The sequence below is a fragment of the Octodon degus genome, unplaced genomic scaffold, assembly GCF_000260255.1.
Source record: "Octodon degus isolate 3935 unplaced genomic scaffold, OctDeg1.0 scaffold00133, whole genome shotgun sequence".
In the NCBI taxonomy this organism is placed as follows: domain Eukaryota; kingdom Metazoa; phylum Chordata; class Mammalia; order Rodentia; family Octodontidae; genus Octodon; species Octodon degus.
This window is the reverse complement of record NW_004524709.1, coordinates 2,272,534-2,293,730: the sequence shown is the minus strand read 5'-3', so window position 1 is coordinate 2,293,730 and position 21,197 is coordinate 2,272,534. Positions and strand designations below refer to the sequence as shown.

Here is a 21,197-nt window from a genome sequence, read left to right as displayed (position 1 = left end):
ACGTCAGTAAGTTGGAAAACTGCTTTCTGGTTAGTAGAATAATGCCACTTCCTTTCTGAACAAGCTGTATGATGGTCCTAGCATCATGCCATGGCATAGCTACTGCAGTTGCTGTGTAATGGGGTCTATGCTCCATCCTGCAGCACCTCATTCTACAGCAGAGACCTTACTGGCTTTTAATCTTTTGCCCTCTGATTTGGGAAGGTGACCCTCCTCATCTACAGTGAGTAGAGGAAGCACCGTGGCGGTTGGTTGCCATGGGCACCACTGAGAAGGGCAGGAAAAAGGGTCCCAGATTGGCCTTACAGCTGTGGAGCAATGAGGGTATAACTGAATGTGTAACCTCAAACCAGAGTTTTACTACTTCCTTTCAGTAGAATTTTAAAAACTGAAGACTGGAGTTAGTATTGTAAAAACTAAGTGCCATGTACTAGAACTGTTCTCTCAAGCTTCTTTTTCATTGCTTTAAAATTCATTTTTAAATAAAAAAGATCTAATTCAAAGTGTCATTATGAGATTAAAGTAAGGCAGTCTATGTAATGAATATGTTATAGTATCTAGCACCATTTAGAGATTTTTAGATCTTGAGTTATTACATGGAGGCTGAAAAGAGACAAGACTGTATATTTCAAACAACAAAGGGAAGGAGGTCTTTTTCTACTTTGCATCTATCTTCAGATATTGATAACTTTATGGCTGTTGGTCTTATTTCTACAGAATGTCCCACTTCCATTTCATAGGAAATCATACACAGTTCCCAAGTGCCAGACTATAAATACTTTCTTTCTGTTGCATCCAGACTAGGAAGTGCTGGCACACAGATGCTGGCTTGTTGCACTCTTATCCAGAGAGATGCAAAACAAGGGGGAGGGGAGTTGTCAGGGGGTACATCTGGGCAGAGCTTTATTCAGTGCCAAGAGCTAAAGGGAGCTGAAGGCAAATGACAGCAGAGCTGGCACATCTCATGGATTATGGGTGATTTTGCAGGTCCTTCAGGTCTCTAAGGCATGTGTGAAGAACTGTGTGTGAAAGCCTTCCTCTGCCTGCTTCTGTCTTGACAATTCACAATGCTAATGGTCAACTGGAGAGAGAATTCCTGAGAGACACACATGTAGCACACAAACATGGAGGAAGTCTGGGTTTAGGGCTACAGCAGAGGTGGATGAAACTTGGAAACAGTGTGCTCATTTGTCACTGATTATAAAAAAGTAATAAATTAGACGTCTGTATGTCCTAGTTTTCTTTTTTAAAATTTAGGGATGCTGGATATAGTAACTGGTTCGATCACACTTTCTCACCTTTTATTATGCTGTCCTTGGCACTGGCCAGTATAAAGATTGGGAGAGAGTGAAGAGTAGGACAGGGAGGAGCCAAGCACAAGACTAAGAAAAATTAGCTAGATGAAGTGCCTTAAAATGAGGAGATTCCACTGTGCTCTGTATCACTGGACAATAGTTTGAAAATTTGCCCAATGTCTCTATCACATATCTAGCTGCCTTTAAGAACCCTTTCAATCTTTTTTTTTTTTTTTTGGAACCGGGGATTGAACTCAGGTCCTTGCACTTGCCAGGCAAATGCTTATGCTACTGAGCTATCTCCCCAGCCCCTAGAACCCTTTCAATCTTAATAGTCTATTTAAATCAAAAGAATAACTCAAATTTGTCATACAGCCAATTTCAATCAAATCTTTAAAAACTGTTCAACAGATGCACAATAGAGAAAGAGATCCTTCACACGACAGACAGCTAAGAACTAAATGTCACAACACACATTTTTCTATTTCAGTGTTGGCAGACTGGCAAGAGGCTGTTTGGGGTAACTGCGTTCTGCCCACCTAAAATTCCCATCAGTCTTCACTGGGAACTGCATCCTTTACTTTCTCACTGAAATGATTCACAAAATGCCAAAGGAGTATTTCAGGAGAAGAGTGGTACATAATCCCCTGGAACACCTCTGCTAGAAGGGGGCTCCATTCCAAACAAGTGGTTACAGAACAAAGCCAAGGAATATTGTTGATTCAAAACAGACACACTTCTGAGGATAAGGAATCTTATCTATCTTCTCCATTAGGATTTGTGTTTGGGGATTTCTTAGCCTGGAATCTTTTGAACAAGGAACCAGCCCATACTGGTGAGCAAAGAAATCTGTGACCAGGTCAAAGTGGCAGGTCTCACATGGCACATGTGGCAGCAGTGATCACTTGCCATTTGTTGTATTTGAAACCTGGTTCACCATTGGTTTAAAGCTGTCTACCACCCATAGGTGTTCTGGCTATCTGGCTAACCAGGAAAGAAAATGGTCCTGCAGTAAATAAAAGCCATTTTTTTAATGAGCTCACATGGCAGGCACTGCCTACAGGGGCTCACTAAATAATGTGGAGAGCAAGGTGGTCAGAGAGACAGATGGGGAGCACATGCCCACTTTGACCTGCTCACAAATTTCTTTGCTCACCAGAATGGGCTGGTTCCTTGTTCAAAAGATTCCAGGCTAAGAAATCCCCAAACACAAATCCTAATGGAGAAGACAGATAAGATTCCTTATCCTCAGAAGTGTGTCTGTTTTGAATCAACAATATTCCCAGAACAGTTTCTTGGCCCAGTTCAAAATGTCAGGTCAGAAACTGAGTGCATAGGCGATTAGACCCCTGTGTAAAGGAAGATCACCTGGAGTGACTGTTACATGACCCCACAAATAGAGCTGGACCCACTGGTGCAAGGCCTTGGTTTTCTTCCTCAATCCCCACTTATAATAGCAGAAAGTCTCTCAGACATATTCTTTCACTGTAGGTGGGAATCATCTCAGGAAGCTCATGAACTAGACCAGACTCTTTCCTCCTCTTCAGAGAGCAGAAAGCACAGATGCACATGCTCCACAGATGGGCCCATGGCAGATGCGAGGACACAGATGAAGACCAGCACTCCAGCTATGTGCTCAAGATCTGCATAGGTGGCCAAGCAGCATTCACCATTTACATATATAACACTTGGGGCAAAAATGTTCTTTAATTAGCTCAAGTAACAAGGCCTTCTGATCTTAAGAAAGTTCCATTTGGGGTGGAGGTAGGGCTACAGCTCACTGGAAAGCAAGTACTTAGCTTGCACAAAGCCTTGGGTTTAATCACAACTATGTGCACACACATACACACAAAATTTCACTTAAGTTGATTTGGTTTAGAAATAAATGCTTGTTTTCTTTTTCTCAATTTTCCAAAGAGAAAAGGACTTTACATGTACATCCCAGGAAAGTCCTTCTCTTTGATGTTTGGATAACAAGGACTACTGCCCACCCTAATCCCCATTAGCCTTCCTTTTGCACATGTAACTAGGGAAGGACTGGAGTGAGACTGAGTTAAATTTAAGACACCTAGTTTGGTAAAGCCCTTACTGCTCTGTCCTCACACTTCCAATGCTGGGTAGATGAAGAGCTTGTTTGATCCTAAGGGGTATGTTCAGAGGTGGGGGTAGGCAGAACGATTCCCCCCATGCCCATGTTCTAATTCCTGTTAAGTTACATAGAAAAGAGAGAATTAAAGTTGCTAAATAGCTGACCTTGACTTTAGGATATTTTTAAGGTTCATCTGAGTGGGTTCATATAAAGAATGAATTGGAAAAGGAAAAAAATGCAGGAAGATGGCAGCAGGAAATGGACTTAAATCAACACTGATGACTCTGAAGGTGAGGAAAGAACCAGGAGTCAAGAGACCTGCAAGGAACTGAGATCTCCCTGAGAGCTTCCAGAAGACCTGCAGCTCTGATATGTGCCCTTAGCTCAGCAAGGATGTGGATTCCTGATCTATAGAACTATAGGGTAATAAATACTGTCTGAAGCAACTATGTGGCAATTTGTCTTCCATTCACTTTCATCAGAAATAATGATGATAGCTGATATTTTTTGAGTGCTTACCACATGCTAGCTATTTTTCTGAGCACTTTTATATGTATAAACTCATTTAGTCATTTGTAATTATCTCAAGAGGTAGAGTAACTCTTGGAAGGTTGTATTATTGGAACTTGTACAACTAGGATTTAAACCCAACTGATTGGCTCTGGTGAGAAAACACTTAAAATCCTACATTGCCTCTTGGATTGATCTTGTGGCTGTTGTAGATATTTACTTATGGAAAAATGAACTTGAAATCACTTATATTCTCTTTTACTTTCTTTGCTTCCCATTTTTAAGAATTTAGGTAATCTGCACAGTTTAGCTGAGGTCTAAAATGTCCACAAACAGGTATAATCCACCTATAAGGACAGGAGAATCAAAGTAAGATGGTTCTGATATATAGTTGTTAATGGATAAACATTTGCTGAATCCATAACTGAAGAGAATCTGGCCATTCTGTCCTCATAAGGAAAAGTTAAAATTTCCCCCTTCATTTTGTAATTATTTGAAGATTCAGCACCCCGCCCTCTGTAGAGGTCAGTACATGGATAACAAATTCTGAAGCTTTATTGTTTACTGGCCATTAGAAAAATTATGTGTGTGTATAGCTTTGAGAGCATCTAGAAGAGCATCACCAGACATGAAGATCAAGTTGAGTGAGAAAAAGAGGTAATAAGAAGGTTAGATTTAGCCCAGTATGATCATATATCCTTATAATCCCAGCTACTTAGGAGGGTGAGGCAGGACGATTACATATTTAAGGCTGGCCTGGGCAACATATGATCCTGTATCAAAATATAAAATAAAAATGGCTAGAGATACAGCTTAGCATTACTACTGCCACTACCACAAGAAAAAAAAAGTATAATTTAGCCCAGGAAGAAGACAATGAAAGGAAGAACCAGTCTCAAGTTCTGACATCAAAATATTCTTTGTAGCTTGACAGACTAAAATTAGGATCAGTGGTCAGAAGTTTTACAAAGAGGCAGATTTCAGGTCAATATAAAGGGACTCTGTCTGAGGATCCAAGTCTTCTAAAGCAAGCAGAACCCCCTCAGAGGTGTGCTTTGCTTGTTTGTGGAAGTATAAAAGAAGAGGTTCCAGAGAGCATCTATCATAGTGTTTCTGAGACTCCAGGAGTAGGAGTCGTCTTCTTGGTGGTATCAGAGGTCCAGAAAACCTACTTTTGAAAAGTTCTCATTATTGTGACTAGTGCCAAATATGTTGGCTGAAACTCATTAATGAGGACAAGAAAGTAGAGTTCCAAGGGCTCCAGGCAGAACTTTGGTAAAATTTCCAGTTTTCATTGCCCACAGCATAGCAGTATGAAAACCCTAGCTCAGTGTAGGGACTGAGGAACGAACAAATCTATGCAAATACAAGCCCTGTAGAACTTCATACACAAGCTTTACCTTCCCTTCTCCCAGGGATGTCCATATAGCAGATACCACTTGGAGCACATCCAAATCAAATCCTAAATGACTAAAGAGACCTAAATGACCATGAGGGAAAAGAGTAGATTTTTGGTGATGTAAACTCCTCTAACTCATGACCCTTGACTGCCAAGATGCTCTTCTGACTATTTTGTCAGAATATCTCTATCTCCTGGAGGCAGGTACCACACTGCTCTTCGAGGGCAATGTAATCATGTATGCACATAATGGAGAAATAGTTACTCTCTATAGTTTAGGACCTCTTGCATCAGAATGAGAAGACTTAGCTGGGGCGGGGGATGGGCCTCATCCACACCAACAAACAAACTTTTGGTGTGGTGCTCAGGAAGTAACTTTAATAAGCCCTGTTGGTGGTGCTTTTGTTTCAATTCTATGTTTCCTTGGGGTTAGATGTGAAATTTAGTTTGAGGTATGTTAAGATGGAAAATTACAGGAGGAGTTGGTTTATGACAAGAAATGGAAGAATTGCCAGGAGGCAAGAACTCAAGAGTAAAGCACTGAGCTGGGGAGATAGCTCAGTGGTCTAAGTGCCTGCTTGGCAACTGCAAGGACTCTGGTTTGATCCCTGGCACCACATGCTGCATGGGTCCAGCCCCTGGCATGCTGAGCCAGCCATCAAAACCAGGGTAGTGGCATACATTTGTAATCCCAGCAATGGGGAGGCTGGGACAGGAGGATCACTATGAGCCAAAATTGTGTAGTGAGACCCTGTACCACATAAATAAATGATTAAAAATTAATTAAAAAAGAATAAAGCACTGTGTAAGATTAATAACTTATAGTTATTTAAAATATTTTGGAAATCCTACCAGAAGATGAGCTTCTGAAGGATCAGGAATTTTGCCTGCTTTATTTCAGAGTCTGCAAGAGTGACTGACACACAGTAGGCATTAAGTGTTGGCTAGGTGAATGAGTGGGTGTGGAGCCTGCAGTTGCTGAAGGTGGGTGCAGGTGAGTGGGCCGCCTCTCATTTTCTTAGAGTGTGGCCAATTTGCTGGGCATCCCATCTCAACATATGTGCAGCCTTCACTAGAGGGACTTTAATGACAGGGCAGAAGCTGTGGCTCAGCAGAAGGCTTATGAAACCATTCCTTTCTGCCTGTATGCTGAAGAAAGTGTGGAGACTTTAAAAAACAGAATTGACGAAGCCAACTGCTGCTGTGATATCACTGGAGCAGAAAGACCATTCTTCTGACATAAATTTTAAGCAGGAGTGACTGAACAGCCACTCTCCTCCAACCTGCCACTGCTGTACACAGGCAGCAGCAGAGGGGGATTCAGATCAGAGGCCATTCTCACTGACACTGCCTTACTGTCACTTGAACTGTGATCGGGAACACAAAATAGATCTAGCTGCACTTCTTTCTTATTCACCGGGCAAGATACGGTGATGAACAAGATTCTCAGTTTGGGTGAGGCTGACTGCTGAATGCTAAAGTTTCCTTTTCCTTCATCCTTCTAATCCACGGTTCAGATCCAACATGAAAGGCAGAAAAGTTGTCCATTAAGGTATTTGTCATTCTCTAATATTTATGTCTTCACTTGAAAAGTTCTACATACTTGAAGAAATTCTGTCTTGTATGTTATCTGTGTATTACAGGCCATGAATGGCATAAGCCTATCCCAGAAAATATTTTGCTTTCTAGGGACCAAATAAATTATGTTTTTAATACTAATTTTCCACTTTTCCCAGATAGCAAGAGATTTTTTTCTTTTAAGCTACATTAACACAAGATAGTAAGAACATTCCTTTAGTGCATTCATTAACCACTTTCCATAGAATAATTAGATAGTGAAAGCATTTTAGCTTTGTGGTTTTGGAGATAAAATAGTTGTAAACACAGAAAAAATTGCCTGTATTTACCAAACACACTCAGGACAGGTGCTGCGGTTGCTGTTTGGCCTCAGATGAGCTTGGATCTTCTATTCCAACAGTGCAGGAAGACATTGTGAGAAGGTAGAATAATTACGCAGTGACACAGGCACTGTCATTATTAGCTAATCACAACCTGAGGGCACTAACACAGTACAGAGTGTCTCCTCGCCCATGGGGCCTAATTATTCTACTGTAACCACACCTCTCATTTTAATTTATTCTCTAAAAGACCAGGGAGAGGGAGATGAAGAGAGTTGTGATAGGTTAGGAGACCCTTAGAAAGCAGTGTGCAAGGTTCTAAGGTGGTGTGATCTCACTGCTTGACAGTCTCTAATAGGATAACATTTTACATGTAAACATTTGGGCCATTTTTTTCCCACTGCCTGGTATGGTTTGTGTCTAGTTGTGCCCCCAAAGCCTCATGCAGTCAGTCATGGGGCAGCTTCTAGAGTTTGTGATTGATTCATGATCTAATGCTGGGATTATGGGTTAATTCCCCCGGGCAGATACTCTGCATTACAATGTGAGGAGGGGAGAGAGGTTGGCTGGTTGCCTGAGCTATGGCCACTGCTTTTGCTCTCTTGCTCTTTGCTACCACCATGAAAAGTTGATCTGCTATGTGCCACTCTGTCTTGGAACCAGCTGAGTATGGACTGAACCTTCCACTGACTGTGAGCTAAATAAACCTTTCCTTCCTTCATTTTGGCTGCTGGGTATTTGTCCCGGCAACAAGAGAAGAGTAACCAAGACACTGCCCACTTCCAGTTCATAGAAAACTGCTAAGCACCTTGGCTAGGTGCAACAGTGGGCCAACGGAGCATTATTATTGGTTCTTTAGAAGATTAGTGAGAGAAAAATTCAGTCTTTAGGACTAGATTTTCAATTGGAATTACTCGCAAGGTTTTTTTTACTCCATGATAGCAAATATTTTCCTTTTTTTTTGGTGGAACTGGGGATTGAACTCGGGCCCTTGTGCTTGCCAGGGAAGCGCTTATTCTACTGAGCCATCTCCCCAGCCCCAGCAAATATTTTCAAGAATGAGAAATTGATATGGATTATATCAATCAACTTTTAATGTCTAAAATAGCTGTACTGTTTTCTTCACTGTTTCATTTCCAGATGTTTACTCACTAGTTGATATTTCTAAGAAAGAAATCTAAATCATTAGTTGTCAGTAAACTAGGATGCCATTCACTAATGTATTATCACTAATGTATTCCAAAGTCCATGAAGATACTATATCCTGAGGAATGAAAGTGTGATTTGTAGCCAGGAGACTGAAGAGACAGCTTGTAGAAATTCAGAGTTTGAATGGAGCAGGCTGAGCATGCTGGTGCACCCCTGCAGTTTCAGCATGTGGGAGGCTGAGGCAGAAAGAGTGCAAGTTCAAGGCTACCCTGGACTGTGTAATGAGACCCTATTTTAAAGAACAACAGGAGGATGGATAGATAGGGGAAGGAGGGAATGAAGCAAAAGAAAGAGAAATAAAGTTGTTTTTCATTTCCAATAATTTTTATGATTGAGCAAAACAAAAGTACATATTTCTCCTTAGCTGGCCTCAAATTTTTTGAGGAAATGGTTATGGATACAGAAAGTAAAAAATGTTGATCTCCTTCCTCTCAAGGCAAGAACGTGTAAATACAAAATGCAGAACTAAGTCTGGTTTCCTAGGAGTCCTACTGTGAAGTGTTTCATGGTATGCTGGCACTTTTTCACTGACAGTCACGTCACCTGTTGCTAACTTCTGTGCATCTACTGACAAACCATTTACTTTTGTAGGCTTGTGTCCTTGTCTGGATCTTGGAGGAGGCACCAGGATGGAATATCTTGCAGATTCTTTGCCCCTGTAAAATTTGATGATGTGACCAGACTGTGGCTTCTGGAGAGGAAAGGTGAGGAAGGCAGGCCACACTATAGAGTCACCAGTTACCTGTCTGAAGTCTGCGCTTCCCTGGGATAGAGGGGACAGTTTGCTCAGATGGAGAACACACTCTCACAGGCATATTTTCCTCTGGATAATGTAAGCACAAGGTTAGCCGGGGCAGAAGGTTTTCTGGCATCGTCTTGGGTTTGGAAAGCAGGGCTGTGGGCTCCTCCACAGTCTCAGCAGACTGTGGCTCTCCTGGTGGCTGGCAGAGAATACTCATCAGTGTGGTACCTGAAATAACTTTCTAGCAGCCTCAACACCTGTCCTCAGGGTGGAATGTCTGCCCACTATGGCTGGCTGTTCAATCCAGTAGTACTACTTTGACTTTACTACGGAAGGAGATAGGTACCCTCAACTAGGTCTTATCTGCAGCACTATAGGAAGTTCACTGCCTTCCTGTGCAGCCAAGTACAAAAGCAGAGTGGAGTGAACAAAGCAAGCTTCTCCCTGCATTTATGTTCTCACGTTTTTAGGAAGGGTTGGGATGAGATAAGAGATGCAGAGAAAAATAACTCTGGGTCTTACTCTAGTTTTAACCTCGTTTGCAGTTCTCCAGGAGTCTTTAGCATCATACCAAAATAATGAAAATTTTCCTATAAGATACTTTAATATTATATTATCATTTACAAAAAGCGACTGTATACATTTATGTATGTTAGATGTACTTAGATGTAAAGTGTCTCCCAAAGGCTCATATGTTAGGAGGCAGGGCTTGTGGAAGGTGACTGGATCGCGATGGTGCTGCATTCTCAGTGAATTAATTCACTGATGAGTTCATTTCACCATGTAATTTGGCTCTGATTGAAGGAGGGTGGTCACTGTAGGGACGGTGGTCTGCAAGGATGCATCCTTGCTCTCTGCTTGCTGGCCCTCAGGACACGGGCAGCTTTCCTCTGTCAGGCCCTTCCTCTGTCATGTCTCTGCCTTGGCTTCATCTGACCACGGACTAAACCCCCTGAAACTGGGAGGTGCACATACAGGTACTTTGTTCCTGTGATGGGAAAGTTATTTCACATATGATAAGAAATAAATGCATATGAATGTATAAATACATGAACTGCAGTTCCAATAAGGAATATGAAAATGATCAATTCCATTACACAACTGAGAACATTAAAAGCCTTTTCTGAGTAACAATTAGTAGAGAGGGGAGCTTCAAGCTTAAGTTAGCCTGCCTTGCCTCTACTACTGAGTTTCAGTCCACTTTTCCAGCTCTAGTCTTTGGTAAACTTGGGGGCCAGATATCTAAACATTGAATATATTTCCATGAACAGACAGTTCACATGGGCATTAACTCAATGTGTGCCAAATAAAATCTTGTCCTACAAACATTTCCTTCTCTTTAATCTCCTTTCTACTAATGAAAACAATACTGTTCACCCAAACTGAACCCAGTGAGGTCATCTTTTCTCTGTTTTTCTCCCTCACATTACATCTGTAGCTCAATCTAATCACTGATATTTTTGGGGTTGACATCCCTCAAGTTGAATTAAAAAGGTTCACAGCCTACATGGAAAAAAATATTCTCTGCCCCTTAGCCATCACTTATAGGGTCCTACATGGCTATTATTTTCCATTTATATTACGCTATGAAGATGAGATGAATTTAAATTTTTGAACTAAATTCTTTTTCTACATGTTCATCCCTTTTCTATACTTATAAAAGTCCTATTCTTAAAAACTTGGCTTGAATGAGAGTTCATCTATCAATATTCCTATTTCCTCAAGGCAGAATATTTCCTGTCACTGATACCACATACTTCACCTGTATGCCTGGTGTCTAACTAGATCTTTTTTTTTGGCAGTACCAGGGATTGAACTCAGGACCTTGCACTTGCCAGGCAAGCAGTTATTCTACTATCTCCCCAGCCCTTTCTAACTAGATCTTATAGCTTGGTATATTTTGCTTATTTTTCTATGTGCCCACTGTACATAGTTCATAGAACTTTATAGGATTAAATTATAAATAAAATTAATACTTTATTGCTTAAAAATGTCTCTCTTTTTTTTTGGCAGAACCAAAAAAAGCCCCTAAGTTCAAGGGATTGAACTTAGGCCCTTACGCTTGCCAGGAAAGCACTTATTCTACTGAGCCATCTACCCGGCCCCTCTCAAATGTTAAAAAATGGACCTTAGCTTATAAACTTCCGGATGCTGTGATTAAAATAAAGTTTTTATTTTTGCCATCTAATATAAAACCCAATTAGACAATAAATCAAACTTTTCCTCAGCGCTAGCAGTGATAACATGGTTTTTCAGACAGTAACATAATTTAATGGGAATAAAAATCTCATCAAGTGGTTGTGTTGGACAGAAAACATATCCCTGAGCTCATACAAATATCACAAATGGATCTGATTGTGGATTTGCTGCATATTCAGGAGTCTGGGCAAAGCAATATTTAAAAGTGAATCACATCACTTATCAAAGTACAAACTCCAGTGCCATTAAAAACAAAAAACAAACATATTAAAAATAGTCAATGTCTGCAAATGTTAAAAATCCCACCCTAAATAACACTGCACTAATTGAGTGACATACCTAAGAATGCATGACATGGTCTCTGTACGCACAGGATGACAGGATCCAAAGGGCTTGAGCTTCAGGTATCGGCGGAGTCTACATGCATAAATCTGAATGTGGGCTCTGTGGTGAACCATAAATCTCTTTGCCTTCTCAGCTGTGCAGTTTTATTAAATTTTAAATTAGTTCAGGACTATTAAGAGACTAGTCTACTCTAGGTCAGGGGCTTCACCCATCCAATGTGTGAAAGCTACTCTGGTGGCAGGAGCTGAGGTCCCTCTGGCAGAGGACAAGGATGCTGTAGTAAATTAGAAAATTCACTGCAGTTCTGCTTTGACCAACAGACTTCTTGTCATGTTTCTGATGGTCAATGAGATTTCAAAGTAACTCTATATCCCAACTCTCAGTATATGCAGCACACGTCAATACTTCTCTGGTTGGGAGATGATCTGTTTGTCTTCCCTCTTCCGCAAAATGGTCAGGACCACAGAAACAAAGACACAGAAGTGCTGAGTACACTTCTCTTGATGGTAAAGCCCTCTCATTTCTCATTTGCCACCTGCTAAGTCTACCATAAAGGGGTGGATACTATGCAGAGCTCATTGCTCCATTAACTATGGAGGAAAACAGTATTTTAAAGAAGTGGAAAAAAGTAGTTAAGAAGGTCTTGTTCCTCCTCATCTTTACCCAATTCCCAAACATTTATCAAATGGTAAAAATTATTTATAGTGAAAACATTTTTTTAGGATGTAGAAATTATAGCTTATTTTTTAAGGCTATTCAAATTATTTTACTGATTCAGTCCCACAAAATAGCTCATTTTACTAAATGGCTTAGCTTTGCTTCACAAAAATCACTGTGAAAAGCTAGTAAAGGGAGGAACTGAGTTGAGATTTTACTTTTCATTAAAAATAATGACAAAAGATGGGCACAAAAAGAAAAACAGGAGGTAAGAAACTTGGTAGTCTTGACATGAATAACTGGCTCATGAATTAATAAATGCACTGCATAAGTATAGGATAAATAAAAATACTCCAAAAAAACTAAATGGGATTTGCTTTAGTATAGGCACATGGAAGGTGATGTGGAATTACTGATGCACAAGTAATTAAAGAGTGTTTGCTGTGGAAGATCTATTGTGTCATCTTTCAAAAGCACACATAGAGTAGGTGGTTCTTCTGAAAATGAAATACCTTTATTTGGTACAAGACTCTTGCTGATCCTGTATTATGACATCAGAACTTTTTGAAAGCTGTTCTTTGTAAAATCTTTTCAGAAAAAAATCAGCATCATATGACTTTGTTCTAATGCAAGGTAGTGGTGGTTCATCCTTCAGAAACCCTAACTGAATGTGCACATGTAAGGTGTGGCTGTGCCTGGAACACACAAGAACCAAATCATGGATGATAAGGTGGTATCAGTGGCCCTATCAACATCTCCATGACAGGTAGGTGTCTCTCTGTCATGTGTTCATTGTAGTAGACAGAATGAATGGCTCTTAACCTTTAGTCTTAAACTATTTTCACTTGACCATTCCTTTGAATTAATAAAACATCTCTGATGTCCTGTGTATGATGTTTTGTTCCAAATGCAATGGGAATCTGCATTGATTCTTAAAGGGTAAGTAGCAAGGTACTGGAAATAATTATTAATCAAGGGATGTAGTGGCACATGCCTGTAATCCCAGCACTTGGGAGGCTGCGGCAGGAGGATTGCTGTGAATTCAGGGCCAGTCTGGACAAAACAGTGAGTTCAAGGCCAGCCTGAGATACAGTGTAAGACTGTCTCAAACAAAACATAGCCAAAACAAATAATTATTCATCGCTACAGATTTTTTTTTTTTTTTTTACTGTGGCTTAATTACACAAGTATTACTATACATTTTATCATGTATATTTGAAAAACCAATTTCATATCTATATGTAATCATTCCAGAAATAAGCATGGCAAGAAAATAGTGATGGTAGACACATGGAAAGAAAGGAGAGAGGAGGCATTCTCAGGAGAGAACCTCACAAGGATACAGGGTGGCTTTGTGGAGGATGGAGAACAATCTGATTTGGCTGGTGTGGGCAGCCTAGAGGCAATGCAATTCTGGTATGGAGGAAGGGAGCAGAGCCGGTGCTCAGGAGTCTGTTTTAGGCTAGTCTAGACTATAGTGAGTAGAACAATACAAGGCCTAATCAAAATGTATGGTTAATGTTTACATTAAAACATTCATTTAGTGCTATTGAGCTCCCTTAAAATATTCCCCTTTTCTTCAGACACTTATCCCATCATTCTTGCCACTTTGTAAAATAGTTCTTGAAGTTGTCTTCTGTGTCTTTAAGAGATATTATCAAAAATATGGTGACTGCTGTTGCTGAACACCATGTAATGGAAAGGCAGGCTCTTAAAAGCTGTGCTCTCGTCCACCTTGTTCACTTGCGTAGCATGATTTCTGCCTCTTCCTCAAAGTCAACATGAAAGGCAGATGTTCTGAATCAGTTGAAGATATCAAGGTACCCATAAAAACACAACTGAAGACACAGCAAACAACTTTCAGAACTGCTTCAGAAAGTGACATAAACAATATGATGAGCGGGTTTGAAGTGAGGGGGAGTGTTCTGAGGTGGATTAATGGCTATGTGTCTATAACTATAATAAATTAAACCATTTTAAATCCATTTTATCTTTCTATCATACTACACATATGTCTGAGCAGGGCTGTTTTGTTTAGCCTACAATGGACAGAGAGTAGGAGCTGAGTTGGAGGGTTTTCCAGTAGAACAAAGGGAATAAAAACAAGTGCCTTACTAATGTCAACTGGGAGGACAAAGAGATGCTCAGAGGGAGAAATGACTGGCATGAGGATTAATAGAGAACCACGGTGGCTGCAAAGCAGCAGTCCCTGAATTCTCTTAGTGATTGAAACAAGACATTTAATAGGATGGGAAGTCGGTGAGGCCAACTGGTTAGCGGAACAATTCCGTCTTATTAGCGGTATCACTGCAGTACCCTTGGTGAGACCACCTCTCCCAATACTATACCCTTTCCATCTGTCTCTCCTGGTCTTCTCGCTCACCACACCGGTGTTACTGCCTCAGCAGGGATAGGCAGGGCCCAGTTCACCTTTACATACTTGCCTTGCACATACTCAAAGGTTGGAAAATGGGAGTTCAGCGAGTCTATGACTCCCCTCTCCTCACGGAATGTAATTTCTCATACAATACATTGATGGTAGTGATGAAAGTCTTTTGCACACCCAAAGGCCAAAGGATAACTATGAGGGATAAATTCTTGTTTCTGCTTTGTTGCCACAGGTGTGCAACAGGGACAGGTGTGCAACAGTGAGTCACTGCTGTGTGAAGAGGGCAGGAAAGCCTTGCATCGCATTAAAACACTTTCAACCTGTTAGTCCTAAACAACCCATCAGGAAGCTTTAGTGTTTCCTTGCACCTGTGTCTGCCGCAGCCTTCAAGGAGATAGGGACACCTTGGAGATGCCAAGAGAAGCCTTTTTTGAAGATCCTATGGTGGGAAGGGAATAATGCTGCCTAGCATCTTACAGTGCCTTACAGCTACTAGAAGAAATTCTCCATTATCTGGAAGTGTGCCCTTGACTGAGTCTGCACTTACATGGCATTTCGGAAGTTTTAAAACAGTTTCTTTTGCAAAGAAAATAGAAGGTTAGTGAAATAATGTGGAACATGAATACATCATTAGGATTTAGACTAGAAGATGGAAAGGGGGGTTCCCACGTGGTAACAGTAATGCTCTCTGCCAAGCTTTTAGCATTAGCAAAGTGACAAAGCAATGCATGTACAAGTGGGGTGGGAGAAAGATGCCACATTTGATAGCTAGCCACACACCTTACAGTTCGTCTCTTAAACACGGAGACACAGTCCTCAAAAACAGTTCAAGTCAGGGTAAGAAGAAATGACTCAAGAATTAATTAACTAAATAGGAAGTAAACAAAGAAAAAATTATATTAAAATAAAAGACAAGAAACACGATTAAATTAGGCTTCAAAAGACCCAAGAGAAACTCATAAAAGTTATAATATGTACTTACCTGGTTTTTATTCTTTCATGATTTAATTTCTAATTTTACTCACTACCATCTGATAATTGCATGAAACACTTATTCTAACCATGGGCAATTTAAACTATTTTAATTCTTATTTCAAGGCCAGGAGACAAAGGAACCTATTTATTGCCTAAGGGGATTTTTTTTAACAAAAATTAAAGCTTAATCTTTCATGTTTTAAAGCCAAGACTGTTTAAAATCATTTATAATAATGCTATAGGGAGACTTTTCTTGTGTATGCAAAATTGAAAAGATAAATTTATAAGTATTAAAAAATTAATAGTTTAGGGGATTAAATTGTCCTTTTCCTTTCTAGATAAATTTGTCTGAAGCTTAAGAGACATATTTAAGAACAGGGTAAGCCCAAGGAGTGTGAGGGGGAGGAGATGAGGCTTCCATGCACTGCACAGTCTGAGGTGCTCATGGTACTGATGGCAAGCTAAGTTTACTATCATTTATAAAACAATGCACTGGCCTTGGAAATGGCATGTGACTTTTTTAAAGTATCATAGGGAATTTCTCTGATGAAGTGAAGAGTCATGAATTCTACAAACCACTGTTTGTGTGATGTTGAAAAACTTCCTGATGGAAATGAGATAAATTTACTCTCACTTAAACAGGAGATATTCTAGTTACACTTAAGAAAACTAATTGAAATATAGTTTTAAATTCTTTTTGCTGCAACATGCCAGGATTCTAATGAAATACTCTTAGCCATTATGCAAAGCTTTCCACTAAAGAAGAGAAAAATTATTTTCCATGGTACCTGAAGTAGCAGAACCAACTGATAGGCAGAATGTCTTTCTAAGAGTAATGGGAAAAAAAAGTTGCCAGTGCTGGTTTTTAACTAGAGCAGGAAGAAGGAAAATACACCTTGAAACACATTTTGTCTTTCACTGTGATCTCAGTGAAATAAAAAGGAATAGTCAAATATATTTAAAATTTCCCCTGGCAAACACTCAAGCCATCTTCCTAGGCTTAGTACTTCACATTTTAAGAAGGTTGTGACAAATTTGTGATGCTCATCATCCTGGATGGAATGGCTATGAGACGGCTGACACAGACTTCGCCCTTCACTTCTCTCTGCTCCCCCCTCCCTCTGTGCACCACCATGTTTAACTTGTCAGATTATCACCATGCTGAGTTCCTTCCAGCCTCATTGCTCTACTCCTGCTCTGTCCTCTGTCTGAAGACTCCTAGGTTCCTTCACTCGATTTTGCTTTTTGCTCAATGTCACATTTTGAGGGAAGGATCGTATCTCTTAACCTCTCCACCTTCTGTCTAAGCACTCTTAATAGCCTTACCTACCACTCATATCTCATGTATTTTCTTATCATCTGACTTTCGAGCTTTTTTTTTTTTTTAAATGTATTTGGTACAGGGTTTCACTATGCAGCTTGGACTTGTAGTAGTGATCCTCCTGTTTTCAGCTTCCCTAGTGGGGACTGCAGGTGTGCGCCACCACGGCTGGACTTGGTGGTCAGCTCAGCATGCCAGGGGGTGGGGCCGGCACAGCATGTGGTGCCGCAGATCCAACCTCACTCCCTGAGCATGCCTATGCAGACTCTTAGTCCACTGAGCTATCTTGCCAGCCCATCATCTGATGTCTGAGAGACTGAAAGACTCCAGAGAAGTAGTAGCTCTGTCCTGTTCACTACCATATCCTGGCACTAGGACAGTACAAACATTGTATAGATATTCTTTAGTGAATTACATTATCTGCATGGATCAGCTCCATTTGCTTTTGTACTGGCTTCTTAAACTGACAAGTCTTCTGACTAAAAATACAATAAAATTCATGCATTATACTTCGTGTTTTTTGTTTTGTACTTTAGTACAGGGCCTATAGCGTCTCACTACACAGATTGGACTCGTAGTGATTCTCTTGTTTTCAGCCTCCCAAGCACTCCAACTCGTAGTGATCCTGTTTCAGCCTCTTCAGCACTGGGATTACAGGTGTGTTCCATCATGCCCAGTCTCAGTGGCCAGCTCAGCATGCCTGGGGGTGGAGCCAGTACTGCATGTAGTGCTGGGGATAGAACTCTGGTCCCTGCATTTACTTAAGCAGGTGCTTAGTTTGCTAAACTATCTCACTGGCCCTAGGAATACTATTTATTGTATATAATGAGGCTCATGCATAGTAATTTTAAAAATATTTCAGAGAATAAAGTCACTACACGTATGTGCTTTAACAATGTGATTTCGCCCAATCCACCAAATACTTCTAAATATCTTCTTGTGTTTCCCACTCCCACACTACACTGAGGTTGAAATGTTTGGGATAAAGTGTTCTATAAAGACTGAGGCTGAGTGGTTTGGGTTTAAGGAACATGTCTCATTGCTCCCTGAAGTCACTAGTCTTTAGAAAGCTCATCTGTAGTGTTCTGTACCTTTTATCCTATATTTTTCTAAAGAAAACCCTGCAGCATTGCATTCAGCTTATCCACACTAGCTAACCATTCGAGCATAGCTAATAGAGGGTCACGGGATTTTCAAAGTTAGAAGGAAACTTGGAGATTGTCCACACTGACTCCTTTATGTAACAGAGAAGATGAGATCATCTATTAAAGTCTAGAAAAGTCAAAAGCCAGTGAAACATTCTGCCTTTTCATTTTTTAAAAAGCAAACAAATCATAGTATCTAAACAACCATAGTATTTCTGAATTGTATGAAAAGAAAAGTGGCATCTGCTTTTGAGTAAGGCTACAAATTTCGGAGGAAGAAAGACTGAATTACACAGCCCAGAAGCTGACCATAAATGAACAACAAAGATGTCCCTTGCTAATCATGGATTTTTAAATCAAATGTCAAGGATGGGTCTGGTGTGAGACCCACCACTAGAATGATTAAGGATTTTGCATTTTAACTTTTTGGTGGAGAGGAAGAGAAGATAAAAAAAGCAGGATTAAAAAGACAGACACTCCTCATAGTGACAGACAATTTAAGAAGGATGGAATGGGCAATGGAGATTTTTTTTTAAGTCAGTATGTGGGAATCACTACCAAAGTGGAGTCCCTCAATGAAAAATTTTTTCATTAGAAAGTAAAACACATTCACCTTTTGTTCCTTCAGAGAGCTAAGAGATGTAAGAACCCAGATGCCCACTGTAAGTTGCCTGGCTCTGTGGTTAGACACACCTAACTTTGTTCTTCGCATGTGAGTACACAAAGACCATGCATTGTGTTACCCTTGTTACATCTTCTGCTAGTAAGAGCAATACCTTCTACTCACCGGGACTCGTGAGGGCTCCCAGGGCGCTGCTTGTGGTAGAGAGAGGGTTTGCATTGGTGCTGGTGGCTGAGGTCTGGGCTGCAGCTGCAGCAGCAGCCAGTGTTGCCAGATTCTGTAATTGTAAAGCATTCATGCCTGTGGAAGGAAGAGAAATGTAACATTAGCAATAGGCCCATCATTCCCAGTTCACAAAGTAGAGTAGGTTCACAACATCAAGGTCCCCTGCACTCATGCTTGGGATAGCATGCTCCCTGAGCACTGTCTCAATGACTGGCTGTGCACACCAGTTAGATGGGAGCTATTCTTTCTAGGCCTCTTCTCAGAACTGAACTTTCCTTCAGTTCTTTATGATCCATCCTCTACTGCTATGGAGCAGGCCCTAAGAAAGGGCATTTACATTCCACCCAATAACTCTCCTCAGCAGAGTTAACTCACTTGGCACTGCCTATCCAATGACTTTCTTCCAACTGTTCCTCTCCACGCTCTAAAGGGAACCAACAAAGACTAGGGATTGCTCTGTACTGAATGGCCATAGTGGCACCTTGTGAACTGGTGACTTCTATGATGTAGTTGTTGAGATATTTTGTGACCTGGGGTTGGACAACCTGAGGAAGAGCTCTGGGTTAACTTTCAATCTATAAACTCTTGACTAGAACATATAAAAGGTTTATAGAGGAAATTACAGTTTATCCTTAGAAGTTGAACTTTCATCAATTTTAACTCTGGCTCTCCCAGTCCACACACATTACTCAGTCTCCTCATTTCTTCATTACTAAGTGGCCATACTATCTGTACCTGACCTTTGAGAACTGTTGAGCAAATAAGGTAAAGAATGCAAATTACTCTGGGAATAAGGTAAGTACATGATAAATGCCAGCTACTGTTTTTAATTAATTTTATTGAGAAAAAAATTGCAATGTGACAGCTTCAAAACAGCTTGGTAGGAGAGTTACAACAATTAATACATTGCATATTGTTGTCTTTGTAGTAGTCATTCATAGCACAAGATGCAGACATGATATCCTGCCCAAACACTATTAGTACAGATCTTTCTTCTTACTGAATTAAGACAAAGTAGCTATAAATCTATCCTATTTTGTATATACAGATACAAAATGGTCCTTCATTTATATCCCCTTTGTTTGTTTAGTTTTGTCAGAGATGGGTATTCCAATGCCATCCAAATATTGTAGGTGCATGAATTCAGCAAAATATTCCAATATAGTCCCATACTCTACAATAGTAGTGGGTTATCCACAAGACTGGCAATGTCCGAATCTGATGACTTGAGCCTTCCACAGCTCAGCATATTAACATGGCTTCACTTTTCATATCTCGTTTCTAACATTTTTCTGCTGGCTGGTTAAGACCAAGATAAAGCAAGACCTATATAACAAAAAAATGTAACTTTTGTATCTGATACAGTCAGTCAAGTCCCCTCAGGACTTATCCCGAAACCCTGTACTGCACTTTGTAGATCCTCTGTCCGTGTCAGCCATGTGGATGAGTCACAGCCATTGCTTGGCCAGTGTGCTCTCTGTGAAAGCCTGAGAGAATGTTTTCTCTCCATGTGACTCTCTTTAGGCACACACTACATCATCGATCACATTCCTCTGTGGCCCCATAATCTTGATCAGAAAATGTGGGGCACAACTGAGTTACATGGTGTTATCGTACAGGTTCTCCTATGTCCTGAGTCCTCACTGACCTTGAAAGGCTAGGGCTAAAATGTTGGCTGTCCTTGCAGCCCTTCTTTTTCTCTAGTTTTTGGTCTGCAAACTTAGGTTGTTAATCCTCCAGAAGAGAAGCTTATTATTGCCCTAAAACATATTAAAGTGGGTTTGGTTTAACTTCACTATCTGTCTTAATACCAAACATCTTAGGCATAAGATGGAACATGTTTAAAAAAAACCCAAACATTTACTTGAGATACAGTCTGGCCATAATTGGCATGCCATGACAAGCAGTGCGTATTTATAAGACCAGAATGACAGACATTCCAAGCATGACCCCACTATTATACATTGCTATCTTCGGTGCAGTCGCTCAGTTCACATGTATCAGCATATACGGTCAGGGTGAGAATCCCACCAAGTAATTGCTAGTTTCACAACCTGCTGATAGTTCTCAGGATCATTGCCTTACCCATCTTGTACATATAAATATACTGCTTTGCCCCTGTCATGTTTCCTAGCTTTTCTCCTTGCCTTCTATTCACTGTCTAATCCTCAAGTTCT

General features: G+C 40.4%; 1 protein-coding gene across 11 annotated transcripts in view; it reads right to left on the bottom strand.

Annotated features, from left to right (window-relative positions):
- Celf2 (CUGBP Elav-like family member 2) overlaps positions 1-21,197 on the bottom strand; it is a 598,848-nt gene that overhangs the window by 28,461 nt on the left and 549,190 nt on the right. For all 11 annotated transcript variants that reach the window (XM_023701316.1, XM_004641262.2, XM_004641263.2 and 8 more), the window contains one exon: positions 18,961-19,095. In XM_023701316.1, coding sequence (XP_023557084.1) covers positions 18,961-19,095 — 135 coding nt within the window. The remainder of the gene's footprint in view (positions 1-18,960; positions 19,096-21,197) is intronic.